This window comes from Balaenoptera borealis (assembly GCF_965194805.1).
Source record: "Balaenoptera borealis genome assembly, chromosome: X".
Classification (NCBI taxonomy): domain Eukaryota; kingdom Metazoa; phylum Chordata; class Mammalia; order Artiodactyla; family Balaenopteridae; genus Balaenoptera; species Balaenoptera borealis.
Genome location: NC_138881.1, coordinates 6,821,257 through 6,843,035, shown reverse-complemented (window position 1 = coordinate 6,843,035; position 21,779 = coordinate 6,821,257). Strand labels below are relative to the sequence as shown.

At 42.8% G+C, this 21,779-nt stretch overlaps 1 protein-coding gene across 4 annotated transcripts in view; it reads left to right on the top strand.

Moving 5' to 3' along the window:
* Positions 1 to 21,779, top strand: part of LOC309619943 (uncharacterized protein) — a 471,150-nt gene that overhangs the window by 198,260 nt on the left and 251,111 nt on the right. For all 4 annotated transcript variants that reach the window (XR_014239276.1, XR_014239277.1, XM_082375945.1 and 1 more), the window contains exon 2: positions 9,998 to 10,042. Coding sequence is in view for 2 of the 4 variants with exons in the window: in XM_082375945.1 (XP_082232071.1) it covers positions 9,998 to 10,042 (45 nt within the window). In the remaining 2 variants the exon portion in view is untranslated. The remainder of the gene's footprint in view (positions 1 to 9,997; positions 10,043 to 21,779) is intronic.

Sequence of the window (21,779 nt, the reverse complement as noted above, 5' to 3'; positions counted from 1 at the left end):
GTGTCCTTTTAACAAATGCAGAAAGAGGCTCAGTAAGAATAGAGGACTCACTCAAGTTCTCAGATCAGGGTGAAGAGTGTGAATCCAAAACTAGGTCTGCTGAGGGTCTTCTAGCATTGTTCCTCCTGCACTCACTTAGAGCAGGACTTCCTGGTGTCCCGCAAAGGGGACATCCTGTGGGTGCATATCGCTCACCTGACATTTACTTCAGGTACAGAAATGCTATGAAATAATGTTAAGGCAATAACACATACCGAAGGTATGTGGAACAATGGGTGCTTTCATATACTGCTGCTGCTAAGATGAATGTTTATAGCCCTTTTGATATTAATATGTTGATCGCTACTAAAATGTTCAACATATATACTCTTTGACCCTGCCATCCCAGCTTGGAGCTTCATCCCTAGAAATAAAGCTCAGTAAGTAAGGACCGGTGTTTCAGGATATATAGCGACCCTTGTTCAAGCTGACAAGAACCCAGAAACAAAGAAAATGCCCTTCAACAGGGAAGTTAGACTAAATTAGGATATATTGACAACACGGCATATCATGTCATGCAGCCACTCAAAAGGGTGAATTTGAATATATCAGCTGGCGTGCAGGAAGTTCTGCAAGACATTTTTGAGGGGGAAAAGCAAGAAGCAGAAAGGTGTGTATAATATTCCATTTTTATAAAACAAGGACAAAATTCTGTGTGCGCGTGTATGATGAAGTATGAAGAAGCGTGTGGAAAGATATACTGTAGATTCTTCACATGGGTTACCAGGGAGGGCAGTGGCAGCAGAGTGGGTGGTAAAGAGGAATGGTGTGGACGGCAGACAGAAGACAAGCAAAATGGCATACACACGTGCACACACACAGAAGGCTGCTTAAACCGTGAACTAATGTGTGTGAGATCATCACATTTGGGCATTATGTAAAATTGTGTATATATATGTATAAAAAGATTTTAAAGTAAAATAAAATAAATTGACAAGAAAGACATTTGGTAAGGCAGAAGAAAAGTGCTGCGGTGAAGACCCAGGGCTGGGGGAGAAAGATACAGAGGCTACCTTCTGTCTCATTGCCTCCCAGGGCGTGGGCGTGGACATGGGCCGGCTGTGAGCTCCCTCTGGAGCTCCGGCTCGCTGCCTTGTCCATACCTGGCGATGGTAGGGAACACCGCAGTGCGTTCCCCCTCCTCTCAGGGGCGCCGTGTGAGTACTTGCCACATGCAGTCAGTACATTTGGCGAGTCCGTGGTGAGGACTGCAATGCTGTCTCCTGCGCTTGGTCAGCATACGCTGAGTGCCAGCTGGCCGCTAGGCGCCGTGCCGAACCCTGTCCTCGCACAGCTGAATACAGAGCCCTGGCCTCCAACTTGCTCCTGGATTTGCTCAACCTTAAAAAGGAACATTAAAAACAAGCAAAACAAGTGAAAAAGGAGTTTCCTTAAGAAACTGAGCTGTCGGGGCTTCCCTGGTGGCGCAGTGGTTGAGAATCTGCCTGCTAATGCAGGGGGCACGGGTTCGAGCCTTGATCTGGGAAGATCCCACATGCCATGGAGCAACTAGGCCCGTGAGCCACAACTACTGAGCCTGCGCGTCTGGAGCCTGTGCTCCGCAACAAGAGAGGCCGCGATAGTGAAGAGGCCCACGCACCACGATGAAGAGTGGCTCCGGCTTGCCACAACTAGAGAAAGCCCTCGCACAGAAACGAAGACCCAACACAGCCAAAAATAAATATAAAAATAAAATAAATAAATAAAAGTGGTATTTAAAAAAAAAAAAAGAAGAAACTGAGCTGTCGAGTAAGTTTCGCTGATCTTTTGAAAAAGAGAAGAAAGGAAACGCGGACTCTTCTCTGTCATTCTCTAAAGTGGAGGAGCTGACCTTAGTGTAAAGCAGTTTTCGGTGTGTCACCCCTGTATTTCACTGTGCTTAAAGACATCATTGTTGCTCAGTTAGCTTTAAATAGTGCAGAGGCAGGTGCCGGGTTTATAGACTTGTTTCTGTACCATCTGAGTGCAGTAAACATGCCTGTTCCAATCAGGTGAATAATGCACAAGCTATTGCTTTATTTTAGCTTCCATTTGTGGAATCATAAAAAACCCCAAACCCTGAAAACCATAAAACAAAAAACCCCCAGACCAAAAACTGCCCCCACAAGTTGCAGCCAAGTGTTGAGTTTGAGTGACCTTAGCAATCTTAAAGTGTCTTGCTTCCCCTCCTTTTAGAGGGTGGGAGGCTACTTGAAGACTGGAACATCCAGGATGATAGCTGCGGTAATTTCAGCGTTTGCTCACCCCTCCCCAGCCCCGGCCCCAGAACCCTGCCCGGTGAAGCGCTCATGCCTTTGTCTAAAGCACCATGTCTTCGGCTCTGTGCTTTACCATTTGGGGAACATGGATCAAGACCAGCTGTTTCCATGTCAGATGAGGCATGTTGGTGAAGTCACCTGACCAAGCCCGCACAGTGAGTGAATGAGGAAGAGATGCAAGTTAAGGAGTTGATTGTGCACCCTTTAAACCCGTACTGTCTAGCCACCAGCGATACGGGGCTTCTGAGCACTTGAAAAAGCATGAGCCTGAATTGAGATGTGACCTAAGTGCGAAATACACATGAGGATTTCCAAGACCTCGTGAAAAAGAAGTGTAAACTACCTGTCAGTAATCTCTTATATCAATTACATGTTCAAATGTTAATATGTTGGATACGTTGGGTTCAATAAAATGTATTATTAAAATACAGTTCACATGTTTCTGTTGGCTTTTAAACGTGGTTACTAGAAAACTTAAAATTACATATGTTCCTCGCATTATATTTCTTTTAGAGAACACTGCTTTAAACAATACTGACTCTTCTCTACCGAATTCCTACCGAAAGCATCTTCTTGTGCTATTCATTCATTCATTCACTCACTGATTCACTAGCAGAGGTTACTTGTTTGGGGTGAATTTGTATGATGTCTTGGTGATTTGTTTTCAGTCCCCACTATTTGGGAACGTATCACACTAATCTTTAATCACTGGAATAATTGTCGTGAGCAAGTCGGAGGTTTAAGAAAACTGTTCACCCAGGGACAAAAAGGAACCCCAGGCACGGTAGCCATGCTTTCAGGGGCCACTTGGGGGACCAGGCTTGGCCAAGCACTGCCTGTGGGGAGGGGCCCAGACACTGGAGGCAGATGGCCCGTGACCCTCAGGGTGCTCAGTACAGATGAGTGTCGTGGGTTGATTTGCAGTGGTCCTCTCTCCTCTCATTCTGAGGGTCTCCCCATCAAGGACATGCATCACCTGGTTGCTAATTCTCTCTGGGTCCACCTCCTCCACAGCCCACTCCACCCACACGGCTCTCCCACCTCTACTGCCCTGGGCTCCAGGCAGAGTTTTCCCAAATCGCCGTGTTCTCACATGTCTGCCCTTTTGACCCTGCTCTTTCCTCTTCCCAGACTGTCTTTTCCCGTGTGGTCCCCTGGCAAATTCAGCCCGTCCTCAAGACTTAGCTCAGGCATCACTTCCTTGACTTCACGGACTAAGCTGGGGTCTGTGAAGCCTCCCAGAGCTCGGCTCCTCCAAGTGTGCTCCGTGGGCCAGCAGCAGCGCCACCACCTGGGGGCTGGTGGAAATGCAGTCTTCAGACCCTCTGAAGAGCCCAGTCTTTCTGCGTCAGAATCTGCATTTTAACAAGACGCCCAGGTGTTGCGGTTACACACTGAAGTTTGAGCAGCAGCGCCCTGGAGCACCAGATTTGTGCTTTAATTATAACACACATTGTGTTGTTTCTCTTCCTGAGCTGGTCAGCACCCTCCACTGGGTTGCAGCCTGAGCTCTGAGGTCATCTGGTTCATCTAGGCACTTAGGAGGCCTAGGGACTTAGTAATTTACTAAATGTATCTGAAGAGATAAGAAGACATGGTTCCCAGTGGAAAGGGTTTGGCGGTGGATACACATTGTGGTCAGTGGTGTATGCATAGCAAGTAGACTCTTGCAAGTGCTGGGATTGATCAGGGAGGTTACACACAGCAGCAAGAGAAGACAGTTTTGATTATAAACAGTGTCAGCATTTAGGAAGAAGGTGACAGGTTAAAAAAAAAAAAGAGATGCTATTGAAGTAGCTGGAGAGGGATCAGAAATATTGGAGGCAAGCCATCATGACAGAGAGGAGGAATGCTCGAGAAAGAAGGGGCGTTCAATTACATGGAGAGCCTCAGGTCAGTGACATGCAATGATGCTTAAAGTTCTGGGTTTGCAGTGCGTTAGGAGGTCTCACATGGTCTCACAGGGCTTTCATTCAAGTTACATATGAAGAGGAGTGCTTGTCATGGGCTGGAAACTGAATAGCAGGGGATGTGCTGTCCTCTGGCCACGTAGGGCCTGAGGAATTAGGACCCAAGTCTGAAGGGCAGAGGGTGGTCCAAGCAAGGCTTTCCTTAGGAAGAAGAAATCTGCGTGCTCTTTTCCCTGCTCGAGTGTAAGCCCTTTACAGCAGTAGCCACGGCCTCAGGGTCGGTGTTTGTGCCCCCAGGCAGTCCATTACCTCTAGGAACCCACTGTCTGTGTTGTAGTTGTAATGGATTGAATAAAAGATCCAAGGAACAAAATAAATAGGAGTATAGAAGCCCCCAAACAAGGGAGCAATTAAATGGCTGATTCAAAATTAGGTAAGAGGCAATTTCAGGGAGTATAGCTCAGATGTCCAACGGGGACCAGGACTAGGGTGAGGCAAGTGGGGCACCCCTTGAAATTTTGCACCCTAAGCACTTGTCTCACGCTAGCCACGGCCCTAATGGAAATATTTTTCTTTGAGATGACTGGGTTGAATACCATTTGGGAGAGTTAACATTTTGCAGGTTTTTCAGAAATATAATCCTCTCCTCTTTAGTATTCTACATCCTCTTAGCTCCAAATCAAATATTTATTTCATGCTGTCTCATTTCTTATCATAAGAACAAAAATTTTATGACTGAGGGTTTTTTGCAGAAGAGATTAACTACAGAAATAACCAGCAATTTTGATATATCTGCATCAGGGAACAAGGCCATATTATCTTCAATTAACTAACGATGAGCTTCTTTTGTTAAGCCATATAATGAGTAATTTAGAGCTTTCAGCCTATCTTTGGAGGATAAAATGTTCCATGCTGTTCAGAGTAGGCTTGCTCCTGAGAGACAAATTTAGAAAAATGTTTGTTCAATTTCATGATAAAGGCTATATTTACACCAGGGGAAGAAGTTGAGCATTTGGAAAATCTGTGCAGCATTGCGATGGAATTCCTTCAGTTGTGTTGAATGCTTCATTTTTCTCTAAGCCCCAATTTAGCTTCGATTACTGTAAAAACAAAGCAGCAGGTTACGGAGGTTTTCAGGGGGTTTCAAAACCTGAGGGAAAATATTGTACTTTTTCTCTGGCAAATGTAGACTTTGTCATACTTGTTTTGATCACGAGGAGAAGAATAAGTATTGGGAAAGTGTTTTTAGCAATTTCTGAGAACATGTTTTTCCCCAAAAAATATGAACAACAAAACTCCTGTTAAAGAAAGTGCATCATAACAACTCTTTTCTTCTGCTTCAAAAAATGTTGCCTTATGGCCAGTAGGGTCACATGGCTTGAAAGTACTTCAAGAAACTAAGGTGTCACCTCTCATTTGTTTAAATATTTAAAGATGCTCCTTTCCGACCTAGCCGTATTTTAAAATTTGTACTGTTGTGATGTTATCCTTGATCACTCTCATATGATCTCAGTACAGAAATGGAGCACTCCTCCATAAGTTTGCAATTATTAGTTTATTCACATGCCAGCAAAGAAGAAACTGGATGTGGAGGTCAGGCAGCAAGGGATCCCTGGCAGGGCTTTTGAAAGACAGATTGGATGGGAAAAGCATCAATTCATAGAGAAAACTTATGGTAACAGTGACAATTATTAGCCAATGGACCCAGCTTTCTGGGGAGATCAAGTGACAAGTAATAGAGAAAGGCATGAACTTCAGTATAAAGGGGGTGAGAAAAGAGAAGCAAGGTAGAAAGAGAGTATCTGGGACGCTGTAAAGAACTGGCACGGCCCATAGCAAAACAGTGACTTGACCAAGTGTAGCTAGCAGTTAAATAGTATTCATGGTCACTGATGTTCCGCTCCAGATATTCTCAACACATGCATCAAAAGTCAGAGGATAACTTTACAATTTAATTTAGTTGTAGCTGCGTCCCCTATTCTGAATTGGATGAAAGATTCACTTATCAAGATGCTAAATAATTTAATGGTATTGATAGTCTGGTAGTGATGCTGTTGGCCAGAAGAGGAAGAGAGGGCCATGATTAATGCAAGAGGTGGTTCTCAGCAGGAAAGAGATAGGTGGGGAGAAAAATGGGAGAAAATGTACGTGAAGGAATGATACAGGGAGAGATTATGAGTGACTGGGAAAAAGCCTGTGGCCTCAGGACAGGTTCTGCACAGGATGCTGAAAAATTAATACTACAGTCCTTGTCTACCAGACAGGGAAGTTGTGGGGTCTCATGGGAACAATGTGGGTGGTGGTGAAGTAGACACGTGGTCAGTATACATCACAACTCAGTGGATCCCGAGCTGCATCTCATACATTGTTGTAACAGCAATTTCTACATCTTAGTAAAATCCATTTCCTCCCAGTGGCCCGCCAGGCCCTATGTGTTCTCCCCCACTGTGGTAAGCCGACTTTAAAGATGGCTCCTGGGGACTTCCCTGGTGGCACAGTGGATTAGAATCCACCTGCCAATGCAGGGGACACGGTTTGATCCCTGGTCTGGGAAGATCCCACATGCCGCGGAGCAACTAAGCCCATGTGCCACAACTACTGAGCCTGCGCTCTAGAGCCTGCAAGCCACAACTACTGAGCCCGTGTGTCGCAACTACTGAAGCCTGCCCGCCTAGAGCCTGTGCTCCGCAACAAGAGAAGCCACCGCAGTGAGAAGCCCATGCACTGCAACAAAGAGTAGCCCCCGCTCGCCACAACTAGAGAAAGCCCGCGCGCAGCAACGAAGACCCAACGCGGCCAAAAAAAAAAAAAAAAAAGGCTCATGTGTCAGAGACCTTCAAGATGGCAGAAGAGTAAGACGTGGAGATCACCTTCTTCCCTTCCTCCCTACAAATACATCAGAAATTCATCTACATGTGAAACAACTCCTACAGAACACCTACTGAACGCTGGCAGAAGACCTCAGACCTCCCAAAAGGCAAGAAACTCCCCACATACCTGGGTAGGGTAAAAGAAAAAAGAAAAAACAGAGACAAAAGAATAGGGACGGGACCTGCACCAGTGGGAGGGAGCTGTGAAGGAGGAAAGGTTTCCACACACTAGGAGCCCCTTCGCGGGCGGAGACTGCGGGTGGCAGAAGGGGGAAGCTTCGGAGCCACGGAGGAGAGCACAGCCACAGGGGTGCGGAGGGCAAAGCAGAGAGATGCCCGCACAGAGGATCGGTGCCAACCAGTACTCACCAGCCCGAGAGGCTTGTCTGCTCGCCCGCCAGGGCCGGTGGGGTCTGGGAGCTGAGGCTTGGGCTTCAGAGTTCAGATCCCAGGGAGAGGACTGGGGTTGGCTGCGTGAACACAATGAGAGAGTGGCATGGACTTATATATACTACCAAATGTAAAATAGCTAGCTACTGGGAAGCAGCCGCATAGCACAGGGAGATCAGCTCGGTGCTTTGTGACCACCTAGACGGGTGGGATAGGGACGGTTGGAGGGAGATACTAGAGGGAAGAGATATGGGGATATACATATATGTATAGCTGATTCACTTTGTTATACAGCAGAACCTAACACACCATTGTAAAGTAATTATACTCCAATAAAGATGTTAAAAAAAAAAAATGGCTCCTGCTGGTCCCTGCCTCCTGAGAGTCATAGCCTTGTGTGATCCCATCCTTTTCAGTGTAGGCTATGACTCAATTCTAAAAGAACATTCAGCAGAGGTGATGGGGTGTCACTTCTACGGTCAGGTTACAAGAGATTGTGACTCTGTCTTGTTAGAAGATCTTCCCTTGCTGGCTTTGATAAAGCAAGCTGCCCTGTTGCAGAGGCCCATGTGACAAGGAACTAACGGTGACCTTCTGTCAATAGCAACAAGTAACCAAGACACTAGATCCAAGAATCCTCAGGCAGCTAAATTCTACCGACGACCACATGAGCACATTCTTCCCCAGTTGAGCCTTCAGATCAGACTCTCAGATGAAATCACAGCCCTGTGGGACTCCCTGAATCAGAGGATGCAGTTAAGCCATGCTCAGACTCCTGGCCCACACGAATGTGAGATTATAAATGTGTGTTATTTTAAGCCACTAAGTTTGTGTAGTGTTACACAGCAATAGATAATATAATTTGGCTTATTGTCAGTTTCTCCTCCATCCCTACTAGGATGTAAACTAGTAAAAAAAAAAAAATGGAGACACTTTTGTCTGTTTTTCACCCTCCAGTGCGTTCATGGACCCTATAATCATGCCTGACATGCAGTATTTGTTGAATGTACTGGTTGAACAAATCAACATGTATTTAGTGATGGCACAACTAAACCATATTCTTTCCAAATAAGCTAAAACCATATTCTTTCCAAATTCATTTTATATGCAAATGAATCTTGTCTTTATTGGAATGTATATATACATACAAGAGTAGTTGAAACACAAATATTTTAAGCATATACACACACGCACATACACATGCAGGTATATTACAAATATAGGTGTGTAAATTGGATGTGGATGCAAACCATTTCACTTTGTACCTAAGGGAACAATTGTACCACAAATGTTAGTCAGGAATTTGGTTGGTATTTCCACTCCTCATTGCTCTATTTCACATGATTATTGTCTCTGTTTCCAGAGAGTAGCTATGCCAGTGTAAACCCAATTAGTGGATGTGGAAAGCTGCTTTCCCATGAAAGGCAGTGCCTTCAAAATACAGGCTATTCCTTCTTGGTATTTAAATGCTTTTGCATGAGAGAGTTGTCCATTTGCATTTTTCATTTCATTCATTGTATTTTTCAGCTCCAGAATTTCTGTTTGGTTCTTTCTTATGATTTCTACCCCTGTGTTAAATTTCTTGTTTTGTTTGTATGTTGTTTTCCTGATTTTGTTGGATTGTCTTTCTGTGTTTTCTTGTAGCTCCCTAAGCTTCCTTACAACAACTATTTTGAATTCTTTATTGGGCAGATCATAGATCTCCATTTCCTTGGAGCTGGTTTCGGGAAAACTGCTATGTTCTTTGGTGGTCATGTTTCCCTGATCTTTCATGTTCCTTGAAGTCTTGCACTGCTGACTGCATTTTTGAAGAAGCAGTCACCTTCTCCAGTCTTTACTGATTGGCTTTGGAAAAGAAATACCTTCTGTCAGCCCTGCTAGGTATTCTGACGCTTTCTCAGACCTTTTCTATGGATACAGCTGCTCACACTTCTTGTTCCCTCTTGGGGGGGAATTCTTGAGGTTGTATGTCTTCTCTTGATCCTGTGAAGCCAGGCTGAGTGCTGACAGCCTCCCTTTGCTTTTCCTAGGGTAGTGCTGAATGCTCACATTTATGTGCTTTCTCCCAATCCCGCAGACTCAGGCTGGCTTGCGCTCGTGTGGAAGCTAGCCACAGTGTGAGGATGTGTGGGGTGAGGCGTACAGAGTGTTAGGGGTGCCCAGGGGCCAGCTGGGGGGATCAGCTTCCTGATGGAATCCGTGAAGCAGTTTGTAGGATCTGCGTCCCTTTGTCATCCCCTGAGAGCCTGTGGCTGTTGTCCTCTCCACCCCTCCCCTCCCCCAAGTCATGCAACTCCTCTCAGTTTTCTGGATGGGGCAGGAAAGAGCTGGGTCTCTCTGGCAGCGTCCTGCACACCAGGGAAGGCCAGGTGCTCATTCACAGACTCTTTCTACCCCAGGAGAAATCATGCTGAGGTTTCTCTCCTGGGCACTGAGCTGTGCCGCCTTGGGGAAGGGATGATGTGGTAAAATCAAACTGTTCCTCTTACCCTCTTCATTGTGTCTCACCTCAGATTTTTTTTCTCTCCAGGGCTGTGCTGGAACTTCTCTGCTGGACTCCTGGACTTCTACAAAGGTACTGTCCTCTGTGAGTGATGGTCAAAATCGGTGTTCCTTCTGGGGAGGGTGGTAGAAAACTCCTGCCATTTTCCCAGTGCTGCTCTCTCTCGTTTTCATGTCTGCGTTTATGAGTTTAGATTTCTGATTTTCTTTTGATTATTCACATTTGAACTTTTCTGGACCAAGGTCTTTTCTTTCCATGTCCTAACAAGGGATTGGCACTTTTTTTTTTCTGTAAAAGTACATATTTTCAATTTGTGGGCCATATAGTCTCTGTCACAACGACTCAACTCTGAAGGCAGCCGCATCTGTGGTATGTGAACGAATGAGTGTGGCTGTGTTCCAATAAAACTTTATTTACAAAAACAGGTGGTGGGCCAGATTTGGCCCATGGGCCATGGTTTGCTGACCCCTGCTAAATCTGTGGCATCTTCCCAGCCCAGCCCCACCCAGGGAGAAGAGTGTGGATGAAAGAGTATAATAGCTATTTGGTTTTGGCCATGATCGTTTAAAAGGGAGATGACTGGGAAAGTGTTAAATGTAGACACATCCCAGTTCACATCGTGCCCTGTGGCTTCACAGCTGTGTGACCCTGCGTGCATTCATTAATCTGTCAGTGTGCACATGTTGATTATGTTGTTCATCAGCGATAGTATTTTTTGATATGTTTTCTGCTGAAGGAATTAGGCAGAACCCAAAGGGGATATAGGTTTGAAGCTGACTATGCAGTCTTCCCAGGAATAAAAAATCAGGGTTGAACAGAAGATGAAGTAAAGGGAACATCTGGTGTTTGAAAGGAGGGACCCTCTTGAGTTGATGTTAAAATGTCACATCATAGCTCTGGCTATCTCTTTTGAAAATCATTGTTCAACCTGGCTGAGGGAAAGGTCTCAGTGTTTGTTCTGCCTTTGTGTTCTGGTAATTTCATAGTCCTGGGTCTTGCCCTGGAATATACTTAATATTTGCCTATTTACAGAGGCTTTCGTTTCTTATTCCTCTGTGTGGCTGATTTGAAATTACTCCGGACGTTCCGTGACGATCAACTGCCAATTTTCCTTTTCAACTAGATAACCTGGAACCATTTTCAAGCTGTACAGGAGGTCAGCTTCCAATTTCTAGCTGTCTTAGAAAGTCTTAATTATTCATTGACGTTTGTAGAATTTGCAGCATAATCTAATTATCTTTCCATTCTGATGACATGGGTAATCTTTTAAAAATAAGTGAACAATGAATTTTCTCTGATTGTGGAAGAACTGACAAGTTATGGAAGCTGTGATGCATAGTTGAGAATCTGGCTTTGGAGCTTGAGGGCTCTGGGTTTGACTGTGCCCTCACACTGTGATCTTGGCTCAATTGCTTAATCCCTCTGAAGATAAAGTCATGCATCTAAAAAATGGAGATAATAATTCTTACCTTTTAGAATAGCTGTAAGAGCGAGAAATTATGTAAATAAAGCTACTCACACAATACATTGCCTAGGATACTTTCTCAATAAATGGAAAATAGTATTATAATAAGAACATATGACCGGAATGCAATATATATTGTCCTACTGGGTGAGTGATGAAAATTCTTGATTTAGTTTAACCAAAGTGTTGCAGTGAAGCCATTAAGTTAAGAATTATATTGGAAACAAGTTTTTAATTAGTGTAAATTAATTAGTGTGATTAATTAGTAGTGTGAACATGAAGTAGGAGACCCTAAATAACTATAATCGTCCGTTATTTCTAATTCACGTGAACCAGTCATCAGTAGTCTTTTCAACAGGTTTTTGCTTACTAATAACTGTGAGAAACTTTATTTAGGTTCCCCCTTCTATGTTCAACTTTTGCTAAATCCTGAGGAGCAGAGCTCTTTTTCCAAAGCAGGACAGAGGGAGGTTCCTGATGGAATACCCTTTCTTCATGAATAGGCAGTTAGCTTTTGAGCACGTGAAAAGCAGGTCTTTCTTCTACCATACGAAGGCAGCTTGTATTGCTGTTTAGACAACAGCAGTAATAGAGAAAATTATTTACATTCCCTGACTTTGAATTTTGTCATCTATGCAACAAGAAGGTTTGGTGCTTTTGGCCTCTGCGATCTTTTCTCAGTTCTAATATTCTATGATTCCAAGGCATTTCCACTGCTAGAATCAGGAAAGTTGGAATTTCTCCCCAAATGCCCATTTTATCAATGCAAACCCAATTTTATTCTTGGCTCTCTGAGACAAGGGAACTGGTTTACTTTTTATTCCCTCTTTCCTAACATCTATTTTAGTGCTAGGAGATTAGGGGTGCTTAGTAATTAGGATAAAGTATAAAGAGACCGAAGTATATAATTCAGCATTAACTAGAGGGGAAGATACTGAGGTAGGTCCGTATCATCAGGATGTCATTGCTTTGCATGTGTAGACTCCTTATCTAACTTGAGACAGGATGAATTGTAGGGGCCATGCTGTACTGTGCTTTCTACCCACAAACAGGGCCCTGAAACAGTATGGTTCCCAGGAATGACTTAATGCCTAGGCCATTAGCCAACTAATACTCAACTATGACCTCACACTTGGAAGGGCATTTGTTTGGCTCTGATTTCCTCTAATGAAGATTTGAAAAAAAAGCCTAACGCATATGACAACATGTCTCCCCATCAGTTCATAATTTCTCCAGGCAAAAGACAAAACCCCAAACTAACCAACAACAAAACAAAGCTTTCTGGTACACACTCTGTGGCTTCAATCCTGGACTCTTAGTGCTAAATACTAAATAGAGAGTGACTTAATAAATCATTTTACAGTTGATTTTTCAAAATTTCTCTTAGTGTATGCAGAAAGTCTGCCATCATCATAAGCTCTTTTAAAGAGTCCACTTCTACCCATGCATCTGTTCTCTAGAATGTTAAATCATCACGGAGAAAAGAAATCTCTGAAATGTAAGTAACTCCTTTTGCTGTGGAAAGTAATTGGTCATGGGAGATTATCCTCAGCCAGCCCTTGAATTTCAGATATATAACCTCTGCAGAAAGGTTTAAAAACAATTAGAAAAATGCTACTGCCTGTTTTTACAAAAGTTATGCAGAAGACATCAGGGGATACACATTTATCTCCTAGAATAGCTGACCTATTTACTCATCTTCCTGCTGATATTTCAGCTGATAGCTGCAATTATTCAGATTGTGTGAATTCATCGCATCATGTTCTTTGACTAAAGCCACGCTAGAGTTCATTTCCTAGTCATCTGATATCGTTTAAAATACTGTGGGCAATGGTGGATTCGTTAAGTACTGTAATTGCATTTAGATCAACCATTCCCCCATTGCTTGTTTTTCTTTCCCCCTATTTTCAGTAGGAAACAAAGAGTCCTCTCCCCACTCTGCCCTCCTCTCCATGCCTTCTTTGAGGTCTCTGGTCTGGCAGCTGCAGGGTCCACATGGCAGCAAGGTTCTAACTCCCGCAGCTGCTGGCTATGCATCCCCCCCGAGCTCTGGACTCTGAACTTCATCTAAGAGCTTTCTTGTTTCCATAGCAACTGGGACAACCACAGGTCCTGACATTTGCTTTTGGAAAATGAGACTGTGGACATGTGCTTTGTATAGCAGATACGTGTGTTCCTGAAAACATTCACTCTAAATCCCTGAAAATCAAGTGAAATTTCAGCATATCAGGAGGATTTGGTTTGGGGAGATACTCAGTGAAGAATCGTTTAATGAATTGGATATTTCCATTCTCCCAAGAATTTCTTTTTAGTGTAAAGCCACGTTGAATGTGAGCAAGTTACACTTGTTAAATTTTATCCAGATCTGTTCTGCTAACTCCTTAGTGTTTAAAGGTGGACCTTATAGTTGTAGAAGATAAAGAGTTCTCCACCCACTTTCCCTGTTTGTTGTGAGTGACCTATGGCTCTGGAAGCCTTCACGTCTGTCGATTTTTATGCTTCTCCCTGCCTCTCTGACTATGGTTTGTGCCTGGAGTGGAACTTTCTATCCATTCCTACCTTTGGATTGTAAATGAAGAATCAGTTACTGAGGTTTTCACACCCATTTTTTCAGATAATTGTGTGTCACTCTTTGATATGTAGTATGTTTAATATTTACAGGAAGCACTCCAGAACTATGTATACAGTTGCATTAAAGCCCTGCTGTGGGGCTTCCCTGGTGGCGCAGTGGTTGAGAGTCTGCCTGCCAATGGAGGGGACACGGGTTCGATCCCTGGTCTGGGAAGATCCCACATGCTGTGGAGCAACTAGGCCCGTGAGCCACAATTACTGAGCCTGCGCGTCTGGAGCCTGTGCTCCGAAACAAGAGAGGCCGCGACAGTGAGAGGCCCGCGCACCGCGATGAAGAGTGGCCCCCACTTGCCGCAACTGGAGAAAGCCCTCGCACAGAAACGAAGACCCAACACAGCCATAAATTAAAAAAAAAAAAAAAAAAGCCCTACTGTGCAGGAGACCTGATTTGGAAAATGCTGACATTTTCTGAGCGTATCCTGTATGCCTGACTCTGCTAAGGGCACCGCTTTTTTAAAAAATTAATTAATTAATTAATTAATTTATGACTGTGTTGGGTCTTCGTTTCTGTGCGAGGGCTTTCTCTAGTTGTGGCAAGCGGGGGCCACTCCTCATCGCGGTGCACGGGCCTCTCACTATCGCGGCCTCTCTTGTTGCGGAGCACAGGCTCCAGACGCGCAGGCTCAGTAGTTGTGGCTCACGGGCCCAGTTGCTCTGCGGCATGTGGGATCTTCCCAGACCAGGGATCGAACCCGTGTCCCCTCCATTGGCACGCAGATTCTCAACCACTGCGCCACCAGGGAAGCCCAGGGCACTGCTTTTTAATCTCCTAATCCCCCCACCCCTGTGAGCCAGGCAAGGCTGGTTGATGCCCCTTGGTGTGGCTTGCTGTGGTCCACGGCCACAGTGAGTTGTCACTGCCCCTTCTCGTGGGTTAGAGCCCACATCATATTTGTAGTTAAATATTTTGCATATCATACTTCGAAAGAGTTATTATTATCCCTCTTTTATAGAATCTAAAGAAAACCCCAAATTTATAGGAAAAGACTCTACCGGAACATTATCTTTTCACAAATGGCGAAGTTATGTTGATTCACCTTTTAGATTCAGTTAACAGTGGTGCTTCAGTTATACATTTTTGTGAGCCATGTTGTGTAAAGAACCTATGGAGCTTCCTCAACGTTTAAAGACAAAGGTGTTTTTGTATTTTTACAGGAGTACAATTCACAGACTATTTACTGGGAAATATGTGCATACTTCTCCTTTCTCTTCCGTTGTGTGTGGTTACCTTTAGAAACTATTTAACAAGATTTGTGATGGGACACGTGAGCACGACTTTGTGCTGTTGATCAAATGGCCAGGTGGGGAGCTGCTATAATAGTGACGGACAAGTAATGTATATACTCAGACCTGCGCAATGGATTCTGTTCTCTAAGGGTGTTTGCCGCGGTTGCATTTGCTGAAGAGCTGAAATGCAAGCTGATGAGTAAAGGCAGAGAATATACAGTGATCCTCTGGCTTATAGGAAGAATGCATGCCATTGTCTCACTGGGGACACACACAGTGTCATCCAAATTATAAATTTAGATTTTTGTCTGATCGTTTTATTTTAAAAGCACAATAGGACTTGAGAGTTCTTGCTAACCACTTTCTCCATGCCTGACAAGGGGATAAAAATGTATAATAAATCCAATTGCTTTGAGATAGAAAAGAATGTGCAAATCATTGGTATTTTTAGAAAATCATTATACTTTAAACTCCTCACGTGCTCTCCTCAAGTGAACACAATTCGCAGACAGTGTTAAGGCAATTTAAATACAGCAAATTTTGGTGGAGCTATACTTGAGATGGACTCTGTAAAAAACCGTTCAAAATGAGTAGTTACTTACTCTCAGATTATAGAACTAGGGTTTGCATACTGAACATAAAACCACTTGGAAACTTCTACTATTAACTTTAAATCTTCAGCATAGTCTTATAATGTACGTTAGTCATTTACAGCGTGTGCCAATCCTTTTCCTATCTGCCGTTTCTCATTGCTGAAGACTGGGAAACACAGGCTGGCATTTGACTCTGGAAATGAACAATTCAGAAAACTCAATGGGGAAACTCACTTAGAAATAAAATGTTCACTTATGTTTTTATTGCTCATTACACTGTTCCTTTGATGCAAATGTTAACATGATGATTAGTGATTCTAGTTAGCCTTTCCTATAAAAGAGCAAGAAAAAAGTAAATTTGTGATGAAGTTTAGCAGCAAAGAAATACCTCTTCTTCAGCCTCCCACTTTTACTGACTCCCTCAAGGGGGAAGAAATTGAAGAATCAGAGGATACGCTTTGGGAAAAAAGCAGTTGCTGAAATGTGTATGTGTAGACTTATTTGCGTATATATTTTATTTCGGAAAGGGACTGTCAGGAATTATGTGCTGCTCTAAGTGACCCATAGAGAGTGTTTCTTTTGCATAACACCCAGCGCACCTAGAGGAAGTGCGTGATAATAGTCACGCACTGTTAGAGGAAAGTGAACTGTGTTGAAGAATAGGAGTGGATCGCAGCGGGGTAAGAGTGCCCAGATAGGGAAAAGAGTTAGGGGGAAGTTGAGGTCCTCAGTAGCAACGTTAGGAAGTCCAGCCAAGAACTTACAGTCGTAAGAGGACTGAGCAGCGACAGAAGCAGACGTTCCCTGTTGTGGTTTCTGGAGAGCCTGGTCTGCCAGGATGAGAGAGCAGTGGAGGGGATTGCAGATACATAAAGCCATGTCAGGACTCTGACCTCCATCGGTTCATGCCTCAGCAAGACCTGGATCATATGTCGTGTTCAACTGGATACAGTTAATGACTTTCCAATCCTGAAATAGTTTTTCTTAGCGGATTTCTGTTTGGGTTTTTCAAATACATATTTTGTTTGTATTATTGGCAATAGAACATTCTCTCTCTACTTAAATCTAAGACATGACACCATAAAACTCCTAGAAGAGAACATAGGCAAAACATTCTCTGACATAAATTGTAGCAGTGTTTTCTTAGGTCAGTTTTCCAAGGCAATGGAAATAAAAGCAAAAATAAACAAATGGGACCTACTTAAACTTATCAGCTTTTGCACAGCAAAGGAAACCATCAACAAAACAACATATGGACTGGGAGAAGATACTTGGAAATGATGTGACTGACAAGGGCTTAATTTCCAAAATATACAAACAGCTCATACAACTCAATTACAGAAAAACAAACAACCCAATCAAAAAATGGGCAGAAGACCTGAATAAACATTTCTTCAAAGAAGGCATAAAAATGGCCAATAGGCACATGAAAAGATGTTCAAATTGCTAATTATTAGAGAAATGCAAATCAAAACTACAATGAGGTATCACCTCATACCGGTCAGAATGGCCATCATTAAAAAGTCTACAAATAATAGATCCTGGAGAGGGTGTGGAGAAAAGGGAACCCTCCTGCACTGTTGGTGGGAATGTAAATTGGTACAGCCACTATGGAGAACAGTATGGAGGTTCCTCAAAAACTAAAAATAGTACTACCATTTGACCCAGCAATCCCACTCCTGGGCATATATCCAGACAAAACTATCATTCAAAAAGATACATTCACCCATATGTTTATAGCAGCACTATTTACAATAGCCAAAACATGGAAACAATATAAATGTCCATTGACAGATGAATGGATAAAGAAGATGAGGTGTGTGTATATATATACATGTATGTATGTATGGAATGGAATATTACTTGGCCTTAAAAACGAATGAAATAATGCCATTTGCAACAACATGGATGGACCTAGAGATGATCATGTTAAGTGAAGTAAGTCAGAAAAAGACAAATACCATATGATATCACTTATATTTGGAATCTAAAACATGACACATATGAACGTATCTATGAAACAGAAATAGACTCACAGACATAGAAAACAAACTTATGGTTACCAAAGAGGAAGAGCGGGGAGGGATAAATTAGTAGTTTGGGATTAGCAGATATAAACAACTGTATGTAAAGTAGATAAACAACAAGGTCCTACTGTATAGCACAGGGAACTATATTCAATATCCTGTAATGAAACATAATGGAAGAGAATATAAAAAAGAATATATGTATAAAACCGAATCACTTTGCTCTACACCAGAAACTAATACAACGTTGTAAATCAACTATACTTCAATAAAAAAAAGAAAATTTTCTTTCTTTTAAAAAATGTTGTAAGAATACTTAACAACTTCGCATGAGATTTACACTGTTCACAAATCTTTAAGTGCACAATACAGGATTGTTAACTATGGGCCCCAAGTTGTACAGCAGGTATCGAGAACCTACTCATCTTGTGTAACTGAAACTCTGTATCCATTGAACAGCAACTCTCCATTTCCCCTCCCTCTAGCCCCATCAATTAGAGAAGCTTATACTTTCCTGATAGTTCCTTACAAAATAAAATAAAATTTGACTCTCTGCTTCTATGTGTTTGATTATTCTAGGTACCTCATTTAAGTGGAATCATGAAATATTTGTACTTTGGTGACTGGGCTTATTTTATTTATCATAATGTCTTTCAGGTCCATCCATGTTGTTTCAAACGACAGGATTTCTTTCTCTTTTAAGGCTGAATGTTTCGTTGTATGTATGTATGGCATTTTGTTTACCTGCTCATCTGTCAGTGGACACTTAGGTTGTTTCCATATCTTGACTATTGTGAATAATACTGCAGTGGACATGGGAGTATAGATATCTCTTTGACAGCCTGATTTCAGTTCTTTGGGATATATACCCAGAAGTGGGATTGCTGGATCATATGGTAATTCTATTTTTAGTTTTTTGAGTAACTTCCAAACTGTTTTCCATTGTGACTGTGCCAGTTTAATTCCCACCAACAGTGTACAGGATTCCCTTTTCTCTACATCCTTGGCAACACTTACTTCCTGTCTTTTTGGTGATAGCGATTCTAACAGGTGTAAGTTGATATCTCATTGTGGTTTTGATTCGCATTTACCTGATGATTGTTGATGCTGAGTATCTTTTCATGTGTCTCTTGGCAATTTATATGTCTTTTTGGGAAAATGTGTATTCAGGTTCTTTGCCCATTTTAAAATCAGGTTATTTATTTATTTGTTTTTTGCTATTGAGTTATAGAAATTTATTTTATATTTTAGATATTAACCCCTTATCAGATATATGGTTTGCAAATATTTTCTCCCATTCATGAAGTTGACTTTTTACTTGTTGATTTTTTTCGTTTGCTGTGGAGAAGATTTTTAGTTTTATGTAGTTCTTCTTATCTATTTTTGCTTTTGTTGCTTGTGTTTTTGGTGTCATATCCAAGAAATCATTGCCTGGACCAATATTATGAAACTTTTCCCCTATGTTTTCTTCCCGGGGTTTAAGTTTCAGGCCTTAATCCATTTCAAGTTAATTTTTATGAGTGGTGTAAGATTAGGGTCTGATTTAATTCATTTACGTGTGGATATCTGGTTTCCCCAACACCATTTGTTGAAGAGTTCTCTCGCGTTTTTGAAGTAGATATGTAGACGTAATCATAACCCCAAGGTGCTTACTAATCACTGCACTGGCCATATTATGCTGTTGGTGTCCAAGTGGTGTGCTGAGCGGCCCAGGTCGCATACACACACACAGAGATACATCACACGCACACAACACAAATACACACTCTCAAGGCAACCTATAATATGTGCTTGTCGCTGCTGTGACAGCTTCACATTATTATTTCCAAAGCCACAGGCTTTCTCTTTTCCTTGCAGAAGATCAGATTTTCCCTTTCTATTTTTTTTTTGGAGATACCCTCATTCCTTAAGTCTGAGGAGTCTTCCTCCTGCAGCTTTATGGGGTAACGGAATAAACAAGTCGATACTGTCTCATTTCTCTGCTTTGCCACTCTGTCCAAAACACAGAGAGACTTTTGTTTTGAGGATTTTAAAAAAACAATAAATTTATTTATTTATTTATTTATTTATTTTTGGCTGTGTTGGGTCTTCGTTGCTGCACGTGGGCTTTCTCTAGTTGTGGCGAGTGGGGGCTACTCTTCGTTGAGGTGCTTGGGCTTCTCATTGTGGTGGCTTCTCTTGTTACAGACAGAGCACGGGCTCTAGGTGCGTGGGCTTCAGTAGTTGTGGCACCTGGGCTCAGTACTGTGGCTCGCGGGCTCCAGAGCGCAGGCTCAGTAGTTGTGGCGCACGGGCTTAGTTTCTCCGCGGCATGTGGGATCTTCCCAGACCAGGGCACGAACCCGTGTCCCCTGCATTGGCAGGTGGATTCTTAACCACTGCACCACCAGGGAAGTCCCTGTTTTGAGGATTTTTATGGTAATAACTTTAGGGGCTTAAAAAATGGATACAACATTAGCGAATGTACAGTTTCCAGTCTCTTCTTAAATGTCATCCATGCTTGCTTTCTTTGCATTTTCTTATGATTCCTTTATGGGAGTGCTTTATGGAAGTATTTACCTCTTCAGTTTTCTTATCCAGAGATTACAGTTTCTCAAATGTACTTTTTCTTCTGCTTCTCCTTTAGTTGTAATTAAAGAATAAATGTGCGAAGATTCACAAAAAGTATGTCAATATTTCAATGGGCAGTTAACATCTGTAGAGCCCAGGCTGGATCAGTCCTTTGTGGTGGTTATCAGGTCATAGATGTTCTGGTTCTCCTCCTTTTCTGGACACTGGGTGGATTTTAGGCCATGTGACATAATTTGGCCGACAAAATTGAGTGGAAGAAACATGACTCCCTTCTGGGTCTCTTCAAGGCAGTGCATGATTCGTTATGTTTCTGTCCTTCTACCTAAGTGATCATAAAAATACCTGCTGTTTTTGAGCCTTCGTAAACCTGGGTCCTCAAGTGACATTAATGAGTAGGGCTTACTGTGTGCTGGGCAAGGAGCATGAGTAAATAACAAAATGTTTTATTAAGTCATTAGAATTTCAGGATTATTTGTTACACAGCCTAGCTTAGCTGTCTGACACAGCAGTCTGTGGAAACTCTCTGTCCTTTTACAGGACTCTGTAATGTGCTCTCAGATCCCCCTTCAGGACTGAGGCACTTATTTCTACACCGGTTGGGATGTTGATAGCTGGATCCCTTTCTAGGAAATGTCCTTGGTGAGGGGAGAAACCTTGCATACGTCTTCTCTGCTCCCTGGGAACAACTCCCACTCAATTATTGACAGTTTGGGGGTAGAGATGTGCAGTCCCCTTACTTCAGTTTAGGACAACTCTAAAGGGCCATCCAGCTCCAGAGTTTCCCTTTGGATGCGGGGAGACCTTGGTGTAATGACTCACAGTTCAACGTCTCTGTGTCCCTCACTTTCCCATAGGTCTCGGTTTTCAGGTTGCTGCTGCCTTGGCTCCCGGCATGTCTCCACCTCAGGGTGTAGCTCCCTGGCAAGGACTAAGACAGTCCCGTATAGTAATCGGCAAATTTGGTCTTTTTTTTTTTTTTACAGTGACTAATGATAAAATCATTGTGTAAAGGAAGGCTAATTTCACATAATAATGATATTGTAATAAGTAATTACATTGGTCTTATACCATGTAGTTAAAACAAAGCTTTATGGCATCCAGTAAGTGAGAACGGTGTTCTTTATGTAAATTACGCCATCACCCAGCTCTGAGTACGATGGCCCTCGGTCGAGCCGTTGTAACAAGCCAGAGTGAGTGGTGCTGTTACTTCAGTGCGCTGGTGAAGCTGCTCTGTGGATGCAGTTCAAGAGAAAAAGGCAGGTTTAAAACCTAGCATGGGGCTTCCCTGGTGGCGC